Source organism: Triticum dicoccoides, chromosome 4B, assembly GCF_002162155.2.
Source record: "Triticum dicoccoides isolate Atlit2015 ecotype Zavitan chromosome 4B, WEW_v2.0, whole genome shotgun sequence".
Lineage (NCBI taxonomy): Eukaryota > Viridiplantae > Streptophyta > Magnoliopsida > Poales > Poaceae > Triticum > Triticum dicoccoides.
This window is the reverse complement of record NC_041387.1, coordinates 238,551-253,269: the sequence shown is the minus strand read 5'-3', so window position 1 is coordinate 253,269 and position 14,719 is coordinate 238,551. Positions and strand designations below refer to the sequence as shown.

The 14,719-nt window shown below is 46.1% G+C and overlaps 3 protein-coding genes and 1 long non-coding RNA gene across 13 annotated transcripts; 3 read left to right on the top strand and 1 right to left on the bottom strand.

Moving 5' to 3' along the window:
- Positions 1-861: 861 nt before the first annotated feature.
- Positions 862-4,944, top strand: LOC119294440. 10 transcript variants are annotated; one of them, XR_005143427.1, is made up of 12 exons: positions 863-1,253; positions 1,800-1,890; positions 2,039-2,282; positions 2,371-2,511; positions 2,604-2,706; positions 2,935-3,033; positions 3,201-3,435; positions 3,521-3,664; positions 3,745-3,862; positions 3,959-4,217; positions 4,316-4,391; positions 4,489-4,944. It is a non-coding gene; the product is annotated as an uncharacterized LOC119294440 (long non-coding RNA). The 10 variants fall into 10 exon arrangements; XR_005143422.1 differs by having other exon boundaries at positions 862-1,014; positions 1,759-2,282; XR_005143425.1 differs by having other exon boundaries at positions 862-1,253; positions 1,800-2,282.
- Positions 4,945-7,396: 2,452 nt separating this feature from the next.
- On the top strand, positions 7,397-9,018 carry LOC119294439. Its single transcript, XM_037572603.1, has 4 exons — positions 7,397-7,549; positions 7,640-7,804; positions 8,340-8,527; positions 8,661-9,018. Exons 1-4 carry the CDS (start codon positions 7,467-7,469, stop codon positions 8,879-8,881), a joined length of 657 nt encoding a protein of 218 aa, XP_037428500.1. The 5' UTR covers positions 7,397-7,466; the 3' UTR covers positions 8,882-9,018.
- Positions 9,019-9,132: 114 nt separating this feature from the next.
- Positions 9,133-10,923, top strand: LOC119294437 (probable serine/threonine-protein kinase PBL7). The gene is made up of 2 exons (XM_037572601.1): positions 9,133-9,665; positions 9,743-10,923. The coding sequence occupies exons 1-2, from the start codon at positions 9,398-9,400 to the stop codon at positions 10,825-10,827; spliced, it is 1,353 nt and encodes a 450-aa protein (XP_037428498.1). The 5' UTR covers positions 9,133-9,397; the 3' UTR covers positions 10,828-10,923.
- A 295-nt stretch (positions 10,924-11,218) lies between these two features.
- On the bottom strand, positions 11,219-14,355 carry LOC119294438 (stomatin-like protein 2, mitochondrial). The gene is made up of 8 exons (XM_037572602.1): positions 13,896-14,355; positions 13,608-13,757; positions 13,356-13,413; positions 13,201-13,293; positions 12,805-12,837; positions 11,995-12,086; positions 11,827-11,886; positions 11,219-11,722 (listed from the first exon to the last, which is right to left on the bottom strand). Exons 1-8 carry the CDS (start codon positions 14,334-14,336, stop codon positions 11,513-11,515), a joined length of 1,137 nt encoding a protein of 378 aa, XP_037428499.1. The 5' UTR covers positions 14,337-14,355; the 3' UTR covers positions 11,219-11,512.
- Positions 14,356-14,719: the final 364 nt, after the last annotated feature.

The following is a 14,719-nucleotide window of genomic DNA, read 5'->3' as shown; positions in this document are numbered from 1 at the left end:
GTGTTGGTCATCAACACTCACAGTTTTGGCCGATTCTGACCCGTTTCTTGGACTATTACTCATTGTTTTGGGGTCCCGAAGTGATTTCCACGATTGACAAACCTCCGGATGCGTTTTCGTGTTGGTCATCAACACTCGTGGTTTTTTTTAATTCTGATCCGTTTCGTGGACTATTACTCATTGTTTTGGGGCCCAAAACGATTTTCATAGTTGTTGAACCCCTCCTCAAAGCAAAACTACGCCTCTCACGAAAGCAAAACCATGCCTCTCACGAAAGGAAAAAAAGAGAAAAATATATTTTTTAAATGAAAAATAAAAAATAAGAAAGGAGAAGGAAAGGAAATAGAAATCAGAAAAGAAAAAAGAAAAAAGAAAAAGAAAAGGAAGATGTAAAAAAAGAAAAAAACGAATGAAGAAATTCAATTAAAAGAAGGTTCTAGAACCTTTCCAAAACCGGTATGGGAGAAATCCATGAACGGGCTAGCCAAAAAGCATGATTGAAGGCTAGAGAGGTAGCGCTACCTCACTAGGGCGCGCCCCACGCCGCAAATAGGGTACGCCTCAAAACAAAAACCTACCTTGCGTCTTGGAGAGCGGCGATGGCGTGGACGAGCTCGCCTGCTCCCGTTGCAGCTTGTATTGAATGCAATCGTACAGAGGGGCGACGGATACGCCGTGTCCAATAGTGTCATACGGAGACGGGCTCCGTGCCTCCGTGTAACATAACGCTGGGTGGACGGTCGATGGTGCATGTGTTCCGTTGGTACAGGTCTCGTATGGCTGTCGTCAGCTGTGGGCCGACGCGTAAACGGCCCACGAAGAAAAAACAAAAATCCTCACAGGTGACGCCGAGGAGAGAAAAACAAATTTATCCTTTCAGGCGCCGCACGAGGCGAGGAGCTCAGAGCTATGGCGATGGCCGAGGCGGGAGGCGGGAGGCGAGGAGCTCAGAGCTATGGCGATGGCGGAGTCGGGAGGCGATGGATTCGAGTTCCTATCAGATCCGGTTAGGAGGTATGTTTTGCTGCCGGCGCTTTTTGTTTCTGGTGTAGGCCGCTGTCAGATCTCGCGGCCGCCGAATCCTTGCTGGACGGCGAAGGCAACCAAACTCTGGTATTCATGGCCGCTGGATCCAGCATTGGTGATGGGCGATGCACTCACAGCGGAGATATTTTTCATGGCTTCCCTGATGGAGACTGCTTTGTGTCTTGGTCGAACTCATTGAAATTATGGTGGCGATTGTGTAAATGGAGGTGCGCCTACAAAACAAACATGCCTTCGTGTGAGATGCTCGTACAAACCTAGGGATTTCAGAGTAACACATTCGAATAGTTTGGAAATTTCATCTCTGAAGCAACAAAAATGACAAAAGAATAGCACTGTGCAAGTATAATGCATATTGGCAAAAGGAAAAAAAAAGTAAACGTGCAAATTACATACATAGCAAAATACATATTTTTTTGACCATTTATGCTGCCAGCTTTCTACAATTGGTATATGACACTATTACCATAGGAGCACGTACTAGCATCTAAAAATATCTATTTAGTTAGCCGGGAATAATATTAACAAAAAAAAATGCACATGGTTCATATTTTTATTTTGAAAAAAGATTGATCTCAAGTATCTACTCCGGAGATAGTTTGCGGCTGCTCGGTTAGTATCATTTTTTTATTCACCATCATATGTATGAGAGTGATGCTTGTGACCATAAAAATGAAACTCACATATCGTTATTTCTCACAAAATATTTTGCAGGGTGTCCCGCAAAGAAGTAACACCTGGTCTTACCGATGTAGGTGCCCATACGGTTACTCCATTCAAAGGACAATGGATGGTACATAAGTGAGCACAGGACATTCCACAATCACTCTCTTACAGATAAGTGTGGTGAGAAACTATACTGGCCCTCACACAAACATATCGACATATATACACATGACCTTGTCAAGCTGCTCCGTGAAAAAAATATCAGCATCAGCAAAGTGTACAATATAATTGATAGTTTCTTTGGTTCAATGAGCAATGTGCCTTTCAGCAAAAGAGCGTTAAGGGGGCTTTGTTGAGAAATCAGCCGAGATCAGGCGGATGATGATGTCAGGAAGACAATGCAAGTTTTTGCTGAGCTAGAATCCAAAGATTTTGGGTTTGTACTACAGAGTGCAGCCAGATGAAGACAACCGCATACGGAATCTGTTACGGTCAACAGGAGCAAGCAGAGCACAGTACTATTACTCGCTCTCAACGTGCCATTTGTGGTCGTCTTGATCGTCAGTGTGCAGGTACCTTAAATTATCAACACTCAAAAATATAGTGATTATTACCATTTCAACTGTTTTTTGCTAACTTGCTGGCCTCGCTTTTGCTTAGATGGCCCCGCAATAAACAATGACGATGGCGGTGTTGTGCATACAACAACCATGGAAACATCAGCTGGAACCACTACTTTTCCTTCCGTGAGAACACCAGTCATCGTAACACACTCGATGAGCATGCTGTCAATGGGTGCAGGTACATGCTTGCCACCTCTTGGAAATCACACTGCAAAAATGAATCAACCAATTGACTTGCGAAGGCCCAAACTTGTATTCTTATCTTGGCAGACAATCTTGTTCCTGACACGGGCAATAATTGACCACTCCGGGATGCGAAGTCCAAGAGCAGCTGAATGCGAAACAACACATGACATTGACTTGTTGGCAGCGGGTAAACCTTGTATTGCCTTATCTTTAGCTTTGAACACCCCTGAAAGAAACAAACAAACTTTTTTAAAACATGGCAATATGTACTCAACACCTAAATTCAGTATGCCTGAAAATTTACATGAACAAACGTCTTGCACCTGTCTGAAAGTACTAAAAATGTCTGCAAACAGTATAATCTGATGATGAATCTAGCCTTGCATATAGCTGAAACTTCTGAATAAACATGCAGTGGCCACAGGCACCTGCCCTGCCCAGATCACATCTCCAGCAGCAAATGGAAATCCCAACATACTTGCAACTGCTCCTGCTGATGCACCTCCATCCGAAGGTACAATTAACAAAACTGTCTTTATAGTTTGTATGCTATTACAGATTTACAGTCACGAGCTGGGAGGTTGTTATTTAACATTTACACACTCACTAGCATCATTGCCGTCTATCTGCATCTCTATAACCAATGTCGTGATCAGTGGCAAACTTTCTCTTATGTTTCAGCTGGGCCTAGCAACTGGCAACCCATGAGAGTACCGCCTGATGCTCCATCTGAAAAGAGAGCCGGATGTTGTGGTCGCAAGATTTGCAAGACTAATAATAGACTTCTGCCATTTACAGCTTATACGGGAAGATGGGAGGATGCAACCCAGTTGAGCTTCGTAGATTTGTGTGTTGCTCCTGTTTCGTACACCCTCAGACATGTCAACTCTTCCACCACAACCTGTCAATAGAAAAGGTTTTTTTTTCTCACACTTGTCATGTGTGCGCCACAGGACATGGTTTTCACACAAACATCCTTACTTGCTGGAAATGAACTGTAGAACGTTCCAAAAAAATTTGGCCCAGGCCAGAGCCTCAAGGGGAATGGCATGGCAGTGTCGGTCCGTGCTCTGGAGATAAAAGACGACAAGCTGTACCACAGAAGAGCCCCACGGTGGAGGAAGATAATGAACCCATGCTTTGCAGTGAGATTCATGGTTCCCATTTCCATGCTATTCTTTTCAATGTTGGCCTAACATATGACATAATGTTTATGCTGCATCAGCCTTTTGTTTTCCACCCAGGATAAATTCTTGTACAACTCCAAAGACCCTCACACTGATAGGTTCGTGTGGATGTTCAATCAAAAGATTCTCCAGATCGACCTGCAAGAGTGCAAAAAGGTGAGGATCTCATTGCATATCACCATATAACACAAAAGCAAAAAATACATCATATACACAAGTCTAAATTATTTTCTTTCCTGTGTGCATCTCCAGTTGATAATACTGGTTTTGGAGAACGGGTGGTGCCTTTATGAGATTGATCTCGGTGCCAAAACACTATATGTCATGGACCCAATGATGGCATCATCCACACAGTATAAGATGGAGCGGAAACACAGAAACACATGAAAACCAGCCGCCTTATGTTCCATTGCTTCAACAAGTGCCTTCACGAATTGTATCCAGATTGGCATTTTGCTACTTATCCATGGACTTACAAGTACAACTCGGGCATGCACAAGGACTGCAGCAGGTGGGTTGTCTTTTCTGACTATGATTTGCCAGTAACACATTTTGATGATTTGCTTGTTCTGTACGTTTAACCAACCAAGCTACTCAAAAATCATGCAGTGCTGACAGAGGATTCTATGTGCTGTACTACATCAAGGAGTTTGATGGTGTGATACTGAAAACTACCCCTACCCCAGTAAGCTCCATGACCTTTGATTGGATTTGAACTGCTCATTGGATGAAATTTATACTAATCCATCTAATGTCCACACGACTATATTGGATATCTCCAGAAGGAGATGGCATATCAGGTTCTGGCACTCAAGGGCAACAAGGCGGATTTCCGAAACTGCATGTATGGGCGCATCCTGGAGTAGAGACCACTACTAATAAGTCAATAAAAGGTGTGACTCCCTCGAGCCAATCGAAGTTACGCAGAACATTGGAGATCATCCTTGTTGCTTATGCAGCTGAGGATTTATGTGACCCGCTCCAACAACTCCTTGTGTTGATGTCTATGTATCCCTATCGCATGGCAAGACTTGTTAGCCTTATTTGTAATAGACCTCATATATGGTTGTGTGCTAAGACTATTTGTACGTGTAATGGCACCTATGGACATGCAATGTCCCTATCTCTGTGCATGGTTCAACCCCAAAAAACAAAAACAAAAAAGTGTACCTCATGCCCTGACCACTCTGGCAGGTATTGCGCCCAAGTTGGACAATTTATTCAGTGTTTGATCTTCATTCGTCGAACCAAACGACTTACCATGCTGGTGCTGTATATACCTTCCCCTGTTGTAAGCCCCAAAGATCAGATAAACCACTCACCATTGTCGAACTTTTCCAATATTATGTCCACAATCAACGGGAAATGAGGATCTGTTTCTACAAAGCAAACATCCCTCCATGACGGATAGCAATACAAAATCACTGCGAAAATACAGGCCTACATATTGAGAAAACCAGAAAGATCTGTGGAAAACTGAGCAAATGTAAAAAAATGTACATAAATTGAATAGGTACAAATCCATTTTGTGTGATGTATTGGCATGAATTGGCATCCGGAAAACATTATATTTATCTGACCCGCATATATGTAATGGTGGTCATGGGGGGAAATCGCATAAGTTTGGCATACTTTCATAAAAGTATTTCACATATTAGCCTCAATGATCTAACCCACTAGGGAAAAAAAATCTCTGACAAAACCAAAAAATCTGTTTGTTCAGTTATGTTTTACAAAAACATTAGTAGCTAAAAAAAGGCAGTGCGGTACACTCATCAGGGCGTCTGTGACTGTACCTGATAACACAAAAACACAATAAAATTGACATTCTCCAAATTCGTTTAAAAAAATCACACCAGTCTAGCGCCCGAAAAATTAAAATGACCAATTCTAAGGTTGGGCTCATTGATATACACCTGGAAAAGAAAGACAAAATGACAAAACCCAAAAAAATTGTTTTTCATTTCTATTTTGGAAAACAATATTGGCTAAAAATATATTTACGCTAGACTTGTCAGATATCCATATTTATCCTTCAAACCACAAAACCACAGTGAAAAATCGAAATTGTTCGTGTGTAATTGTAACAAAAAATTATGTCACCGGTCAGCCCATCCAAAAAATTCAGAAGGCCTACTGTATGTACATCCTGGAGTAGATGACTGCTTCCACGCCATTTGCTACTTCGACTGCTAAACACACACACACACACCATAAAACTGAATTTACAGGTACAGTACGTACACCATTTACTACGAGCTACATGATACTCCAGTTAACTCCTCACACCTAATTGAGCACGCGCATCACAATCAGTCAATCACAATATGAGCATATTAGTCCGGGCAAGAAACGATTGGCAGCGCCACCGGATCCACGCCTTATTAGTTCGGGTTTGCCGTCTTCACCAGCTATGGTTCCTTGATTTCGATTTGGTGATCGATTGAAACAGCAGCTAGGGTTTCTCTTCTCTCAATTTGCGGATCGATTGGGGTTAAATGGACCTCCCGCGCCTGCCCCGGGCGGAGTACATGTAGTTGGTGGGCCGACCCACATGCCGTCTTCCCCTGGCAACCACCGTTACGATGTCGTTTGCTAAAACGCCGTCCATAGTTCCTGGACGTTCGACTATACACACCGTACATCCGTCAAGTCTCCCGTCCAACCCACGCATTAAATAAGCCGCGTGAATACCGCACCAAACCCACCTCCCAGAGCAATCGACGCCTGGCGATAAAGCGAGCAGGCGAGCTCGTCCACGCCAGTGAATTTTCGCTTGCGTCTTCTTCTTCTATTATACTTGCTATATACTAATAGTTTTTAAAGTTGGGCTTTCGATTTGACCCATTATCATAGGGTGCGCTGCCGCTGGTGTCGTCGTCCTCCTACTGGCGTGAGGTCCAAAGGAACGAGAGGTGTGAGCCTTGGGGCGTGACAGTGTGACGCAGCAGTGCGAATCAGGGGTGACGCGACTGCTGGGCGGCACGAATCCGGGGCAGACGGGGTTGGGTACTCGAGATCTAGATGTGAGAAAATGAGGAAGAAGGAAGAAGAAGACTAACCCCAATTTGCCTACATGGAGTTTTTCTTTAGCCAACTCAGCATGACGGGTGGGCTTGATCAATTCTAGCATGAATAATAAACATTTATCATGAGCAAGAAATATGATAATAGCCAATTTATTATCGCCTCTAGGTCATGTTTCCAACAAGGTGCGCTGCCACTGGTGTCACCGTCCTCATGCTGGCGTGAGGTCCAAAGGAACGAGGAGGTGTGAACCTTGGGGCGCGACATCAGGACACAACAGCGAGGATCAGGGGCGACGCGACTACTGGGTAGCACGGATCCGGGGTGGATGGGGTTGGGTGCTCGGGATCCAGATGTGAGAAAAGGAGGAAGGAGGAAGAAGAAGACTAAGTCCAATTTGCCTATGTGGAGTTTTTCTTTTGCCAACTCAGCATGACGTCATCCAAACGGTTAGTATCTACCATTGATGTTTTTTGCCACGGTCAATTTTTTGGTCCAGTGCAAAATGTCACGTTTTGTAAAGTGATGGTTTTTTGAGAGGTATGACGCGAAAATGATGGTTTTATGCATTTTACTCCCTCTCTGCTCTCCTCTACCCTGGATGAGCAAGGGAAGGAAACTTCCCCTGGGCTGGGCCTGACTCTCCGGCCCGGCCCACTCCTCCCTCACAACCAACCAAGAAGAGGAACCTTCGCTTCGCTCAAAAAAGAAAAAAAGAAAAAAGAAAAGAAAAATGTCGATGCCGCCGGCGGCGTGGAAGAGGGCGAGGAAGCTCGTCCTTGACCTTCCCCTGCTGGCCGGAAGATCCGCCGGACGGTAAGCGAGCAGTGGGTTTTCTTTCCAGCAGTGAGTGAGGGGAGGGGAGGGCGCATCTCATGTCTTGTTTGGTTGGTTGGTTGGTCTCAGCTCCTCCTCCTACTCTTACTGGGCCGGTGCCGGTGCCGCCGGAGAGAAGATCCAGAAGAGGTCGACGGCAGTCCGGAAGGTGGTGACCATCGGGGCCATCAGCCTGGCCGGGGGAGTCGCCCTCAGCGCCATCAACGACCTCGCCATCTTCCACGGATGCACCAGGTCTGCATCTGCATCCTCATCTGCATCTGCTCTGCTCTGTAGAATCAATTCAACATTTACAGTACTACCTCCGTCTAGGTGAATAAGTCATTAGCGTAGTTCTAGGTCATCGATTTGAGGAATTAAATTTGTGTTATATGTCATGAAAATTATATCACTAGATTTTTACACGGATGTAGTTTCTAAATATATATTCTTTGTCACATATAATACATATTTAGATAGTTAAATCGTCAACCTAGAACTACGCAAATGACTTATTCACCGAAACGGAGGTCTTTGAATTTATCACCTTGCGCACATGATATTTATCACCTTTCTTCGGATTTACTACTACCTGCTTGCTTTTTCTATGTATACCCTCTATCTGTACCTGTACCTGTACTATATGCAGGTTTGGACACTTTTTTCAGTTAAATTAGATAGATATATATGCACCAGCAAAAAACATACTCCATATATCTCCTATTAAATCTTTCTTTCCTTCCTTCTTTCATGACTTGTATGATGATGATGATATGTGCCTACAATCCAGCAAGGCGATCGACAAGGCTAGCGAGAACCCAGAGGTTGTACAAGTGATCGGGGTCCCTATAGCTAGAGGACCATGGTACGATGCATCTGTCGTTTTGGGTCATCGGCGCCGATCCGTGTCGTGCACGTTCCCGGTCACAGGGCCACGGGGTTCGGGAGTCTTTCAGATCGAGGCCGTCCGGAATGGAGGTTTGTCGACAGCTACTTCTTTCTTGACACTCATACATAGATAGATATATATGGCTGCCTCCTGGATTTCCTTCAGTACGTAGTTTTCTTATAATGTCTGCTTTATCTTGTCTTGTGTTACTTGTGCGCAAAGAGGATGGTGTGTTTTCATTTCTGCGCCACCACGACTGGGAGATATTGGCCATGGATGCTCGCCTGGAACTGCAGGTGGAAGCTGCAGCATTACCTTCAGATGATGGCGGTCAGGGTCAGCAACCAGTTGTGATGAACCTAAACCTGATGAGCAGCGCTGCTGCTGATGACGACGACAACTGTAAGATTAGTGGTACTGGCGGTGGTGAGGAAATCAGTTGAGAGTTGAGCCTTTTTCTTTTCTTTTCTTTTCTTTTCTTTTCTTGTCGTCGCGACAAGAGGAGAGAGTTGACAAGAAAGAATATAGAATTTTGGTTTGATGGAGATGGCAATAATCAATTGAATTGAGCATCACTTCACTCACTTGCTTTGATGTATGAATCCTATCCTATCCTATGTGCATCTTATCCTGAAACAAGAAGCAAGCTAGGGATAGATAGATAGATAGAAAGAAATGCAGTAACTAAAATTAGGAGGGGGGCATGCCAGCCGGGCAAACCATCAACCCTACGTTTGTTTAGCTTAGCATGTGGGTGGCATGGCATGGCATGGCACGGCATGGCATGGATTCCGGTGGGCCGGCCAATGACCTTGCCCGTCGTGTCGATTGGGATTGGATCGAAGAATCGAATCAAATTGGATTGGATTGAATGCTTGGTCAAATTCTTTCTATGTATCGTTAGGTAGTAGAATAGAATTTGCTCAAGCATTCACCACCTAGCAAGCAAGCAAGGAAGGATGGGCATCTTGTGTTGCTTCCAGTCCGGCGCCGACAAGCTCCTGGATCATGGTCATGGTGGTGGTGGTGGTGGTGGTGGTGGTGGTCCGGCGGCCGTACCTTCTTCCACAACCAAGAAGCCGCCTCCCCGAGACGCTCCAACCGTCACCGTGCGTCCCCCTAATCTGCTGCGACGAGATGATGATCATCAAGAGGAGGAGGGCGCCCGCAGCAGCAGCAACAACAACAACCTTGCCACCCTCGTCGATGAGATTGTTGCAGAATCAGGTACCTACATTACATACATAATGATATATAGATAGGTGAGGTGAAATAAGAGACACTGAGATTTGCAATGTGGGCAGCGACGCACCAGCACAACCGGCGGGTGGCTGACGAGATCCTGGGGATGAACAAGGAGGAGGCGGCGGTGACGGCGCGCGCATTCACATTCGCCGAGCTCTCGGAGGCCAGCGGCGGGTTCCGGGTGGACTCGATGCTGGGCGAGGGCGGGTTCGGGCCGGTGTACCGTGGGCGGCTGCGGGACGGCACGGAGGTGGCGGTGAAGCAGCTGGACCGCAACGGGCTGCAGGGCACGCGCGAGTTCCTGGTGGAGGTGCTCATGCTCAGCCTCCTCAAGCACCCACACCTTGTCACCCTCATCGGCTACTGCGCCGACGCCAACCACCGCATGCTCGTCTACGAGTTCATGCCCCAAGGCTCCCTCGAGGACCACCTCCTGGACCTGCCGCCGTCGTCTTCGGGGCTCGACTGGGCCATGCGCATGCGCATCGCGCAGGGCGCCGCCCGGGGGCTTGAGTACCTGCACGACACCTCCCGCCGCCCCGGCCCGCCCGTCATCTACCGCGACTTCAAGGCCTCCAACATCCTCCTCGACGGCTGCTTCCGCGCGCACCTCTCCGACTTTGGCCTCGCCAAGGTCGGCCCCGTCGGCGACAAGACCCATGTCTCCACCAGGGTCATGGGCACCTACGGCTACTGCGCCCCCGAGTACGCGCTCACGGGCAAGCTTACCACCATGTCCGACGTCTATAGCTTCGGCGTCGTCTTCCTCGAGATCATCACGGGGCGGCGCGTCATCGACACGTCCAGGCCCCGCGATGAGCACAACCTTGTGCAGTGGGCGGCACCGCGCTTCAAGAGCAAGAAGCGCTTCAGGGAGATGGCCGACCCGCTCCTCCGCGGCGCATACCCAACCAAGGGGCTCTACCAGGCGCTCGCCATCTCCGCCATGTGTCTGCAGGAGGATGCCACAATGCGCCCCTCCATCGCCGACGTTGTCACGGCGCTCGACTACCTCACCGGCGCCGCAAAGCCTTCCCCTAGCCCTACCCCTCAACAACAGTCGCCTTCCCCTAGCCCTAGCCCTACCCCTACTCAACAACAGTCGCCACCCAAGGCCAAGGAGGACGATGATGCCACTGACTAGTAGTTATAACAACACAAACATGCATATCTGTCTGTATATATGCAAGTCTTCTTGTTATCTCATGGATTATTTCTCTACAAGTAACCTAACCTGGTTTGTGCATGCCCGTCCGTAGGATGGATAATAAGATTTATTTCCTGCTGCTACAACAACAATTGACACCAAATCTGCAACTTGCCATGGGCTCAAAATGCAACAAACAAAAAGAGCTAGCACAACATTAACAATCAACTTAGGCAGCAGATTTCACCTTCTTTTCTACTCCCTCCGTCCCATAATGTAACACGTTTTTCGACACTAGAGTAAATAAAAAATTCTACTTATCAAATTTCATGCCAAAAAAAGAAAAATGTAGCAACAAAAACTTTGACAAGAAAAGCTGAAAACATTGTTGCACCAAAACTAAAATATCTCATGCAACAGTACATTGTTCAAAGCTTCTGCGTGTAACACCACTCAATTCATATAGACAGACAAAAAGCTTGCTCTCAAAGCTGTCCCTAACCAACAGAGTATTGTGTTTTATCCGACCAAACGACCGACCTAATCAGTAAATCTTCACTCATGACAAAGTTGCGCTGCCTCCCTACCAATCTATCTATCCAGTCTAGCTAATCATTCCTCCCTAACAGAAAAGAAGAAGAAAAAAAAAGGGCCTCATCAACAAGATTCCACACTCACTACTTTACTTCTTGTGCGGAAAGGCCCCGAGGTCGCTCATGGATGGCATCCCGAGGGGCAAATCAGCCTCTTCTGCCGCCACCGCCCCCCGCTGGCTGGGGCTGGGGCTTCCCAGGGTCAGTTTCTGCTTGTACGTGTGGTTGTATATCTGGAGGGCCTGAGCAATCATTGTCCCCGGGTTGCCTGCGTCGCTGGGAAGAAGCATCGTGTTCGTCTGCAGTTTGGCAAAACACGCATGCATCAGTACAATGTTTTTCATATCAGCTAGCAATGACGACAAACACCCAAGAATCGTGTAATTATTAAGATTCAGCTCACATTTCTAGCCAGTTCACTGAATGCTCTGATGTACTGTTCAGCAATCCTCAAGCTGGCAGCCTGCACAAATTTAGAGAAACAATGTGTGTTTTGTTAGGCAAAAGCAAAATCCTAATTGAAGAAAGATAAAGTAACTATTTCCATCAAGAAAGAAAAAACATGTGTTACCTCTGTGCTGCCTTCAGTTTTAAACGACTCCGAGACCATCCTGATCCCTTCAGCAGTGGCCTGTGACCTGGCAAGAATCGCTTCAGCTTCACCTGGTGTCCACATCAAAAAACAACAAGAAGCATAAGTCCAAGAGGCAAGCAACACTTTTTTGCTTCACTAGACCAGAGGGCAACAATCAAAATATGTTCCAAGCAAATAATAATTATAGTACAAACGACAAGACTTTGGTTTTGTCAACTGGGACATTATTATTATAATCAGAATAGCTCTTCAAGCATGTATAGTCATCGAACAATACAAACAGTAGAACTGAACATCTGTGCTAAAATGCAGGGGGTAACAATACTTGATGTTTCATGAAATTCATTGCCATAAGATGCATGTGTCTAGTGAACCTTCTGTACAAGTGAGACATGATTTAAACCCCTGTGTAGAAATGCATCAGGTTCAATCTCCTTGAATGGATGAGGAAAAAAAATACATGCAAGCAGAAAGAAATTAAGAACAAGTCCATGAGGCGGTATTAGCCATTATTACTTCCAATCCTAACAACAGTTGCAAGGAATAGCAGGACTAGCAATAACATAAGAATAAAAAAATCCCAAATATTTGACATTTTTATGGAAGGATAGCATGCTTTCAGAAACTAAGGTTAGAATGCTGGATAGCAGAAGGCAGAGGAACAGGATTTCCTCAAATCATGCATGTAGCAGCATAAAAGTGGAAGTGTATAGTATTTCGACAAGCTGAGCAAGCAAAAATATTTCAGAATCTGCGGAGCAGGATAATAAAACAGATGTCACGTACCCTTTGCTTTGTTTGCATTTTCCATCATAGCACCTGGCAGAAGAGAACAAAACAAAACCTGGAGTTAAATCTGTAGTTTATTGTACAAAACATGGTGTAAGAGCTCAAACAGAGGCTAAACTGATTGTGCAACTTATCTCGCATAAAAACAGAATGTTGTTAAACTGAAGAGCAGTTTGCCATAATATGAAATCTAACACTATATACTTGGCAGCATCAATCAGGAAGCAGGATTTAATTTGCAACTTGCATCTAGCAAGAGTATATGGGCAGAGCAGTCTAACATGAGTCAGGTAGCAAGCAGGATTCATTGTGCAACTTCATCATCAGATAAAAACTGAAGGTTGTTAAACTAAAGAAGAAGAGCAGCTTCAATCAAGTTAGTATAAAAGCTACCTTCAGACTCGAGGATCTGAGCACGTTTCTTGCGCTCTGCTGCTGCCTGCATCTCCATGGCCTTCTTGACTCCATCTGGAGGAGTGATGTCCCCTGTATAGATAGACAGCCTTCAGTTGAAGAAAGAAACAAAGAAAGAAAGAAAAGAAACATACTGATTTCGTAGCGAAGACACTTCAAACCCCAAGTTTCTGCTGCCTCATTGATTGACTTCTGTAGTTGGGGAAACAAAAGAAAACGTAATAAGATATATATGTATATATAAATGTCAAGAGAATAATATTGCCATCATCAAAGTTGCTAAACATTAACCATCCAGATTAGAGAGCAGAGCAGCCCCAATGGAAGGTATCCTTTGCTAAGATTAAGATAGATGGAAGATGAAGATGAAGATATACTAGACATACCACAATGTTGGTGTTGAGTGTGTCCCTCTCCTCAAAGGTCTTGTCGAGGGTAATCTTGCCAAGTTCACTCCTCATGGTTGTCTGCGCAAGCTGGATGACAGCATAGATGGGGTTCTCCACGCCGTACGAGGCCTTGTAGGGGTCGACGATCTGTTCCAATTGGATTCCAATCCAATCCAATCCAATCCAATCCAATCGAGATTAGATTCGATTCAATTCATGAATAATACTAAGTAGAGTAGATTCTAATAAGCTAAACAAGAATCGAAAAGAAAATCCAAGCAAAACCTTGACGTATAGCACTCCTCCGATCTGTATCGAGACGTTGTCCTTTGTGATTGCCGAGTTGTCCGGGATGGGGATTGCCTCCTCCTTGAGCGAGTGCACGTAGGCGATGCGGTCCACGCCGGGCATCAGGAGGTGGATCCCCGACGACAGTGTCTTGAGGTACTTGCCAAAGCGCTCCACCACGAACGCCTTCTTCTCCGGGACGATGCTCAGGCCCAGGTTGGCCGGGGTCGGCGGCGGCTCGTAGAACGACGGTGACGGGTCCCCTCCTGATGCGCGGTACCACCGGCCTTGCGCCTGCAGCAGCGCCGGCAGCGCGAGGGCGGGGCTGGGGCCTGTGCCGGCGGCGGGGGAGCGGAGGAGGCCGGGGCTGGCGGCGGAGCGGAGGAGGGCGGGGGCGGCGCGGCGCGCCAGCATCCGCGTCGCCGTCGACATCGCCATCCTGGGATATATTTTTCAAGACGCCTCGGGATTCGATAGGAACGACGATGGCTGGGATTTATATTTAAGGTAAAGACTACTTCCTTTCCTCTTCTTGCAAGAAAAGAAAAAAGAAAAAGAAAAGGATTAAAAGAGCAAACATACTCTTTCCTAAACGCACCCCAACACGTGTACACACAACATCAGAACCAATTTCCACCTTACGATCTGGCCCATTTGATTAAATCTAACCGTCAATCATAATAATAGCCCCACCAAAATGTACGTTTAGCAAATTCTATGGGCAGACGAAACTCTGCCACGTCCTTCATGACGCCAACAAACTCTCATGCCTTTGACGTCCATGTCGATGCCTCATCCTCTCCGATTCACGAAGCAGGTTA

Excerpts from the sequence above, each read along its gene's own strand:
- LOC119294437 (XM_037572601.1), top strand. The coding sequence starts at position 9,398 with ATGGGCATCTTGTGTTGCTTCCAGTCCGGCGCCGACAAGCTCCTGGAT. Across the intron at positions 9,666-9,742 it reads TGAGATTGTTGCAGAATCAG|CGACGCACCAGCACAACCGG; the intron begins GTACCTACATTA and ends CAATGTGGGCAG.
- LOC119294438 (XM_037572602.1), bottom strand. The coding sequence starts at position 14,336 with ATGGCGATGTCGACGGCGACGCGGATGCTGGCGCGCCGCGCCGCCCCC. Across the intron at positions 13,758-13,895 it reads GAGGAGTGCTATACGTCAAG|ATCGTCGACCCCTACAAGGC; the intron begins GTTTTGCTTGGA and ends CAATTGGAACAG. Across the intron at positions 11,723-11,826 it reads TCAGTGAACTGGCTAGAAAT|ACGAACACGATGCTTCTTCC; the intron begins GTGAGCTGAATC and ends GCCAAACTGCAG.
- LOC119294439 (XM_037572603.1), top strand. The coding sequence starts at position 7,467 with ATGTCGATGCCGCCGGCGGCGTGGAAGAGGGCGAGGAAGCTCGTCCTT. Across the intron at positions 7,550-7,639 it reads GCCGGAAGATCCGCCGGACG|CTCCTCCTCCTACTCTTACT; the intron begins GTAAGCGAGCAG and ends GGTTGGTCTCAG. Across the intron at positions 7,805-8,339 it reads ATCTTCCACGGATGCACCAG|CAAGGCGATCGACAAGGCTA; the intron begins GTCTGCATCTGC and ends CCTACAATCCAG.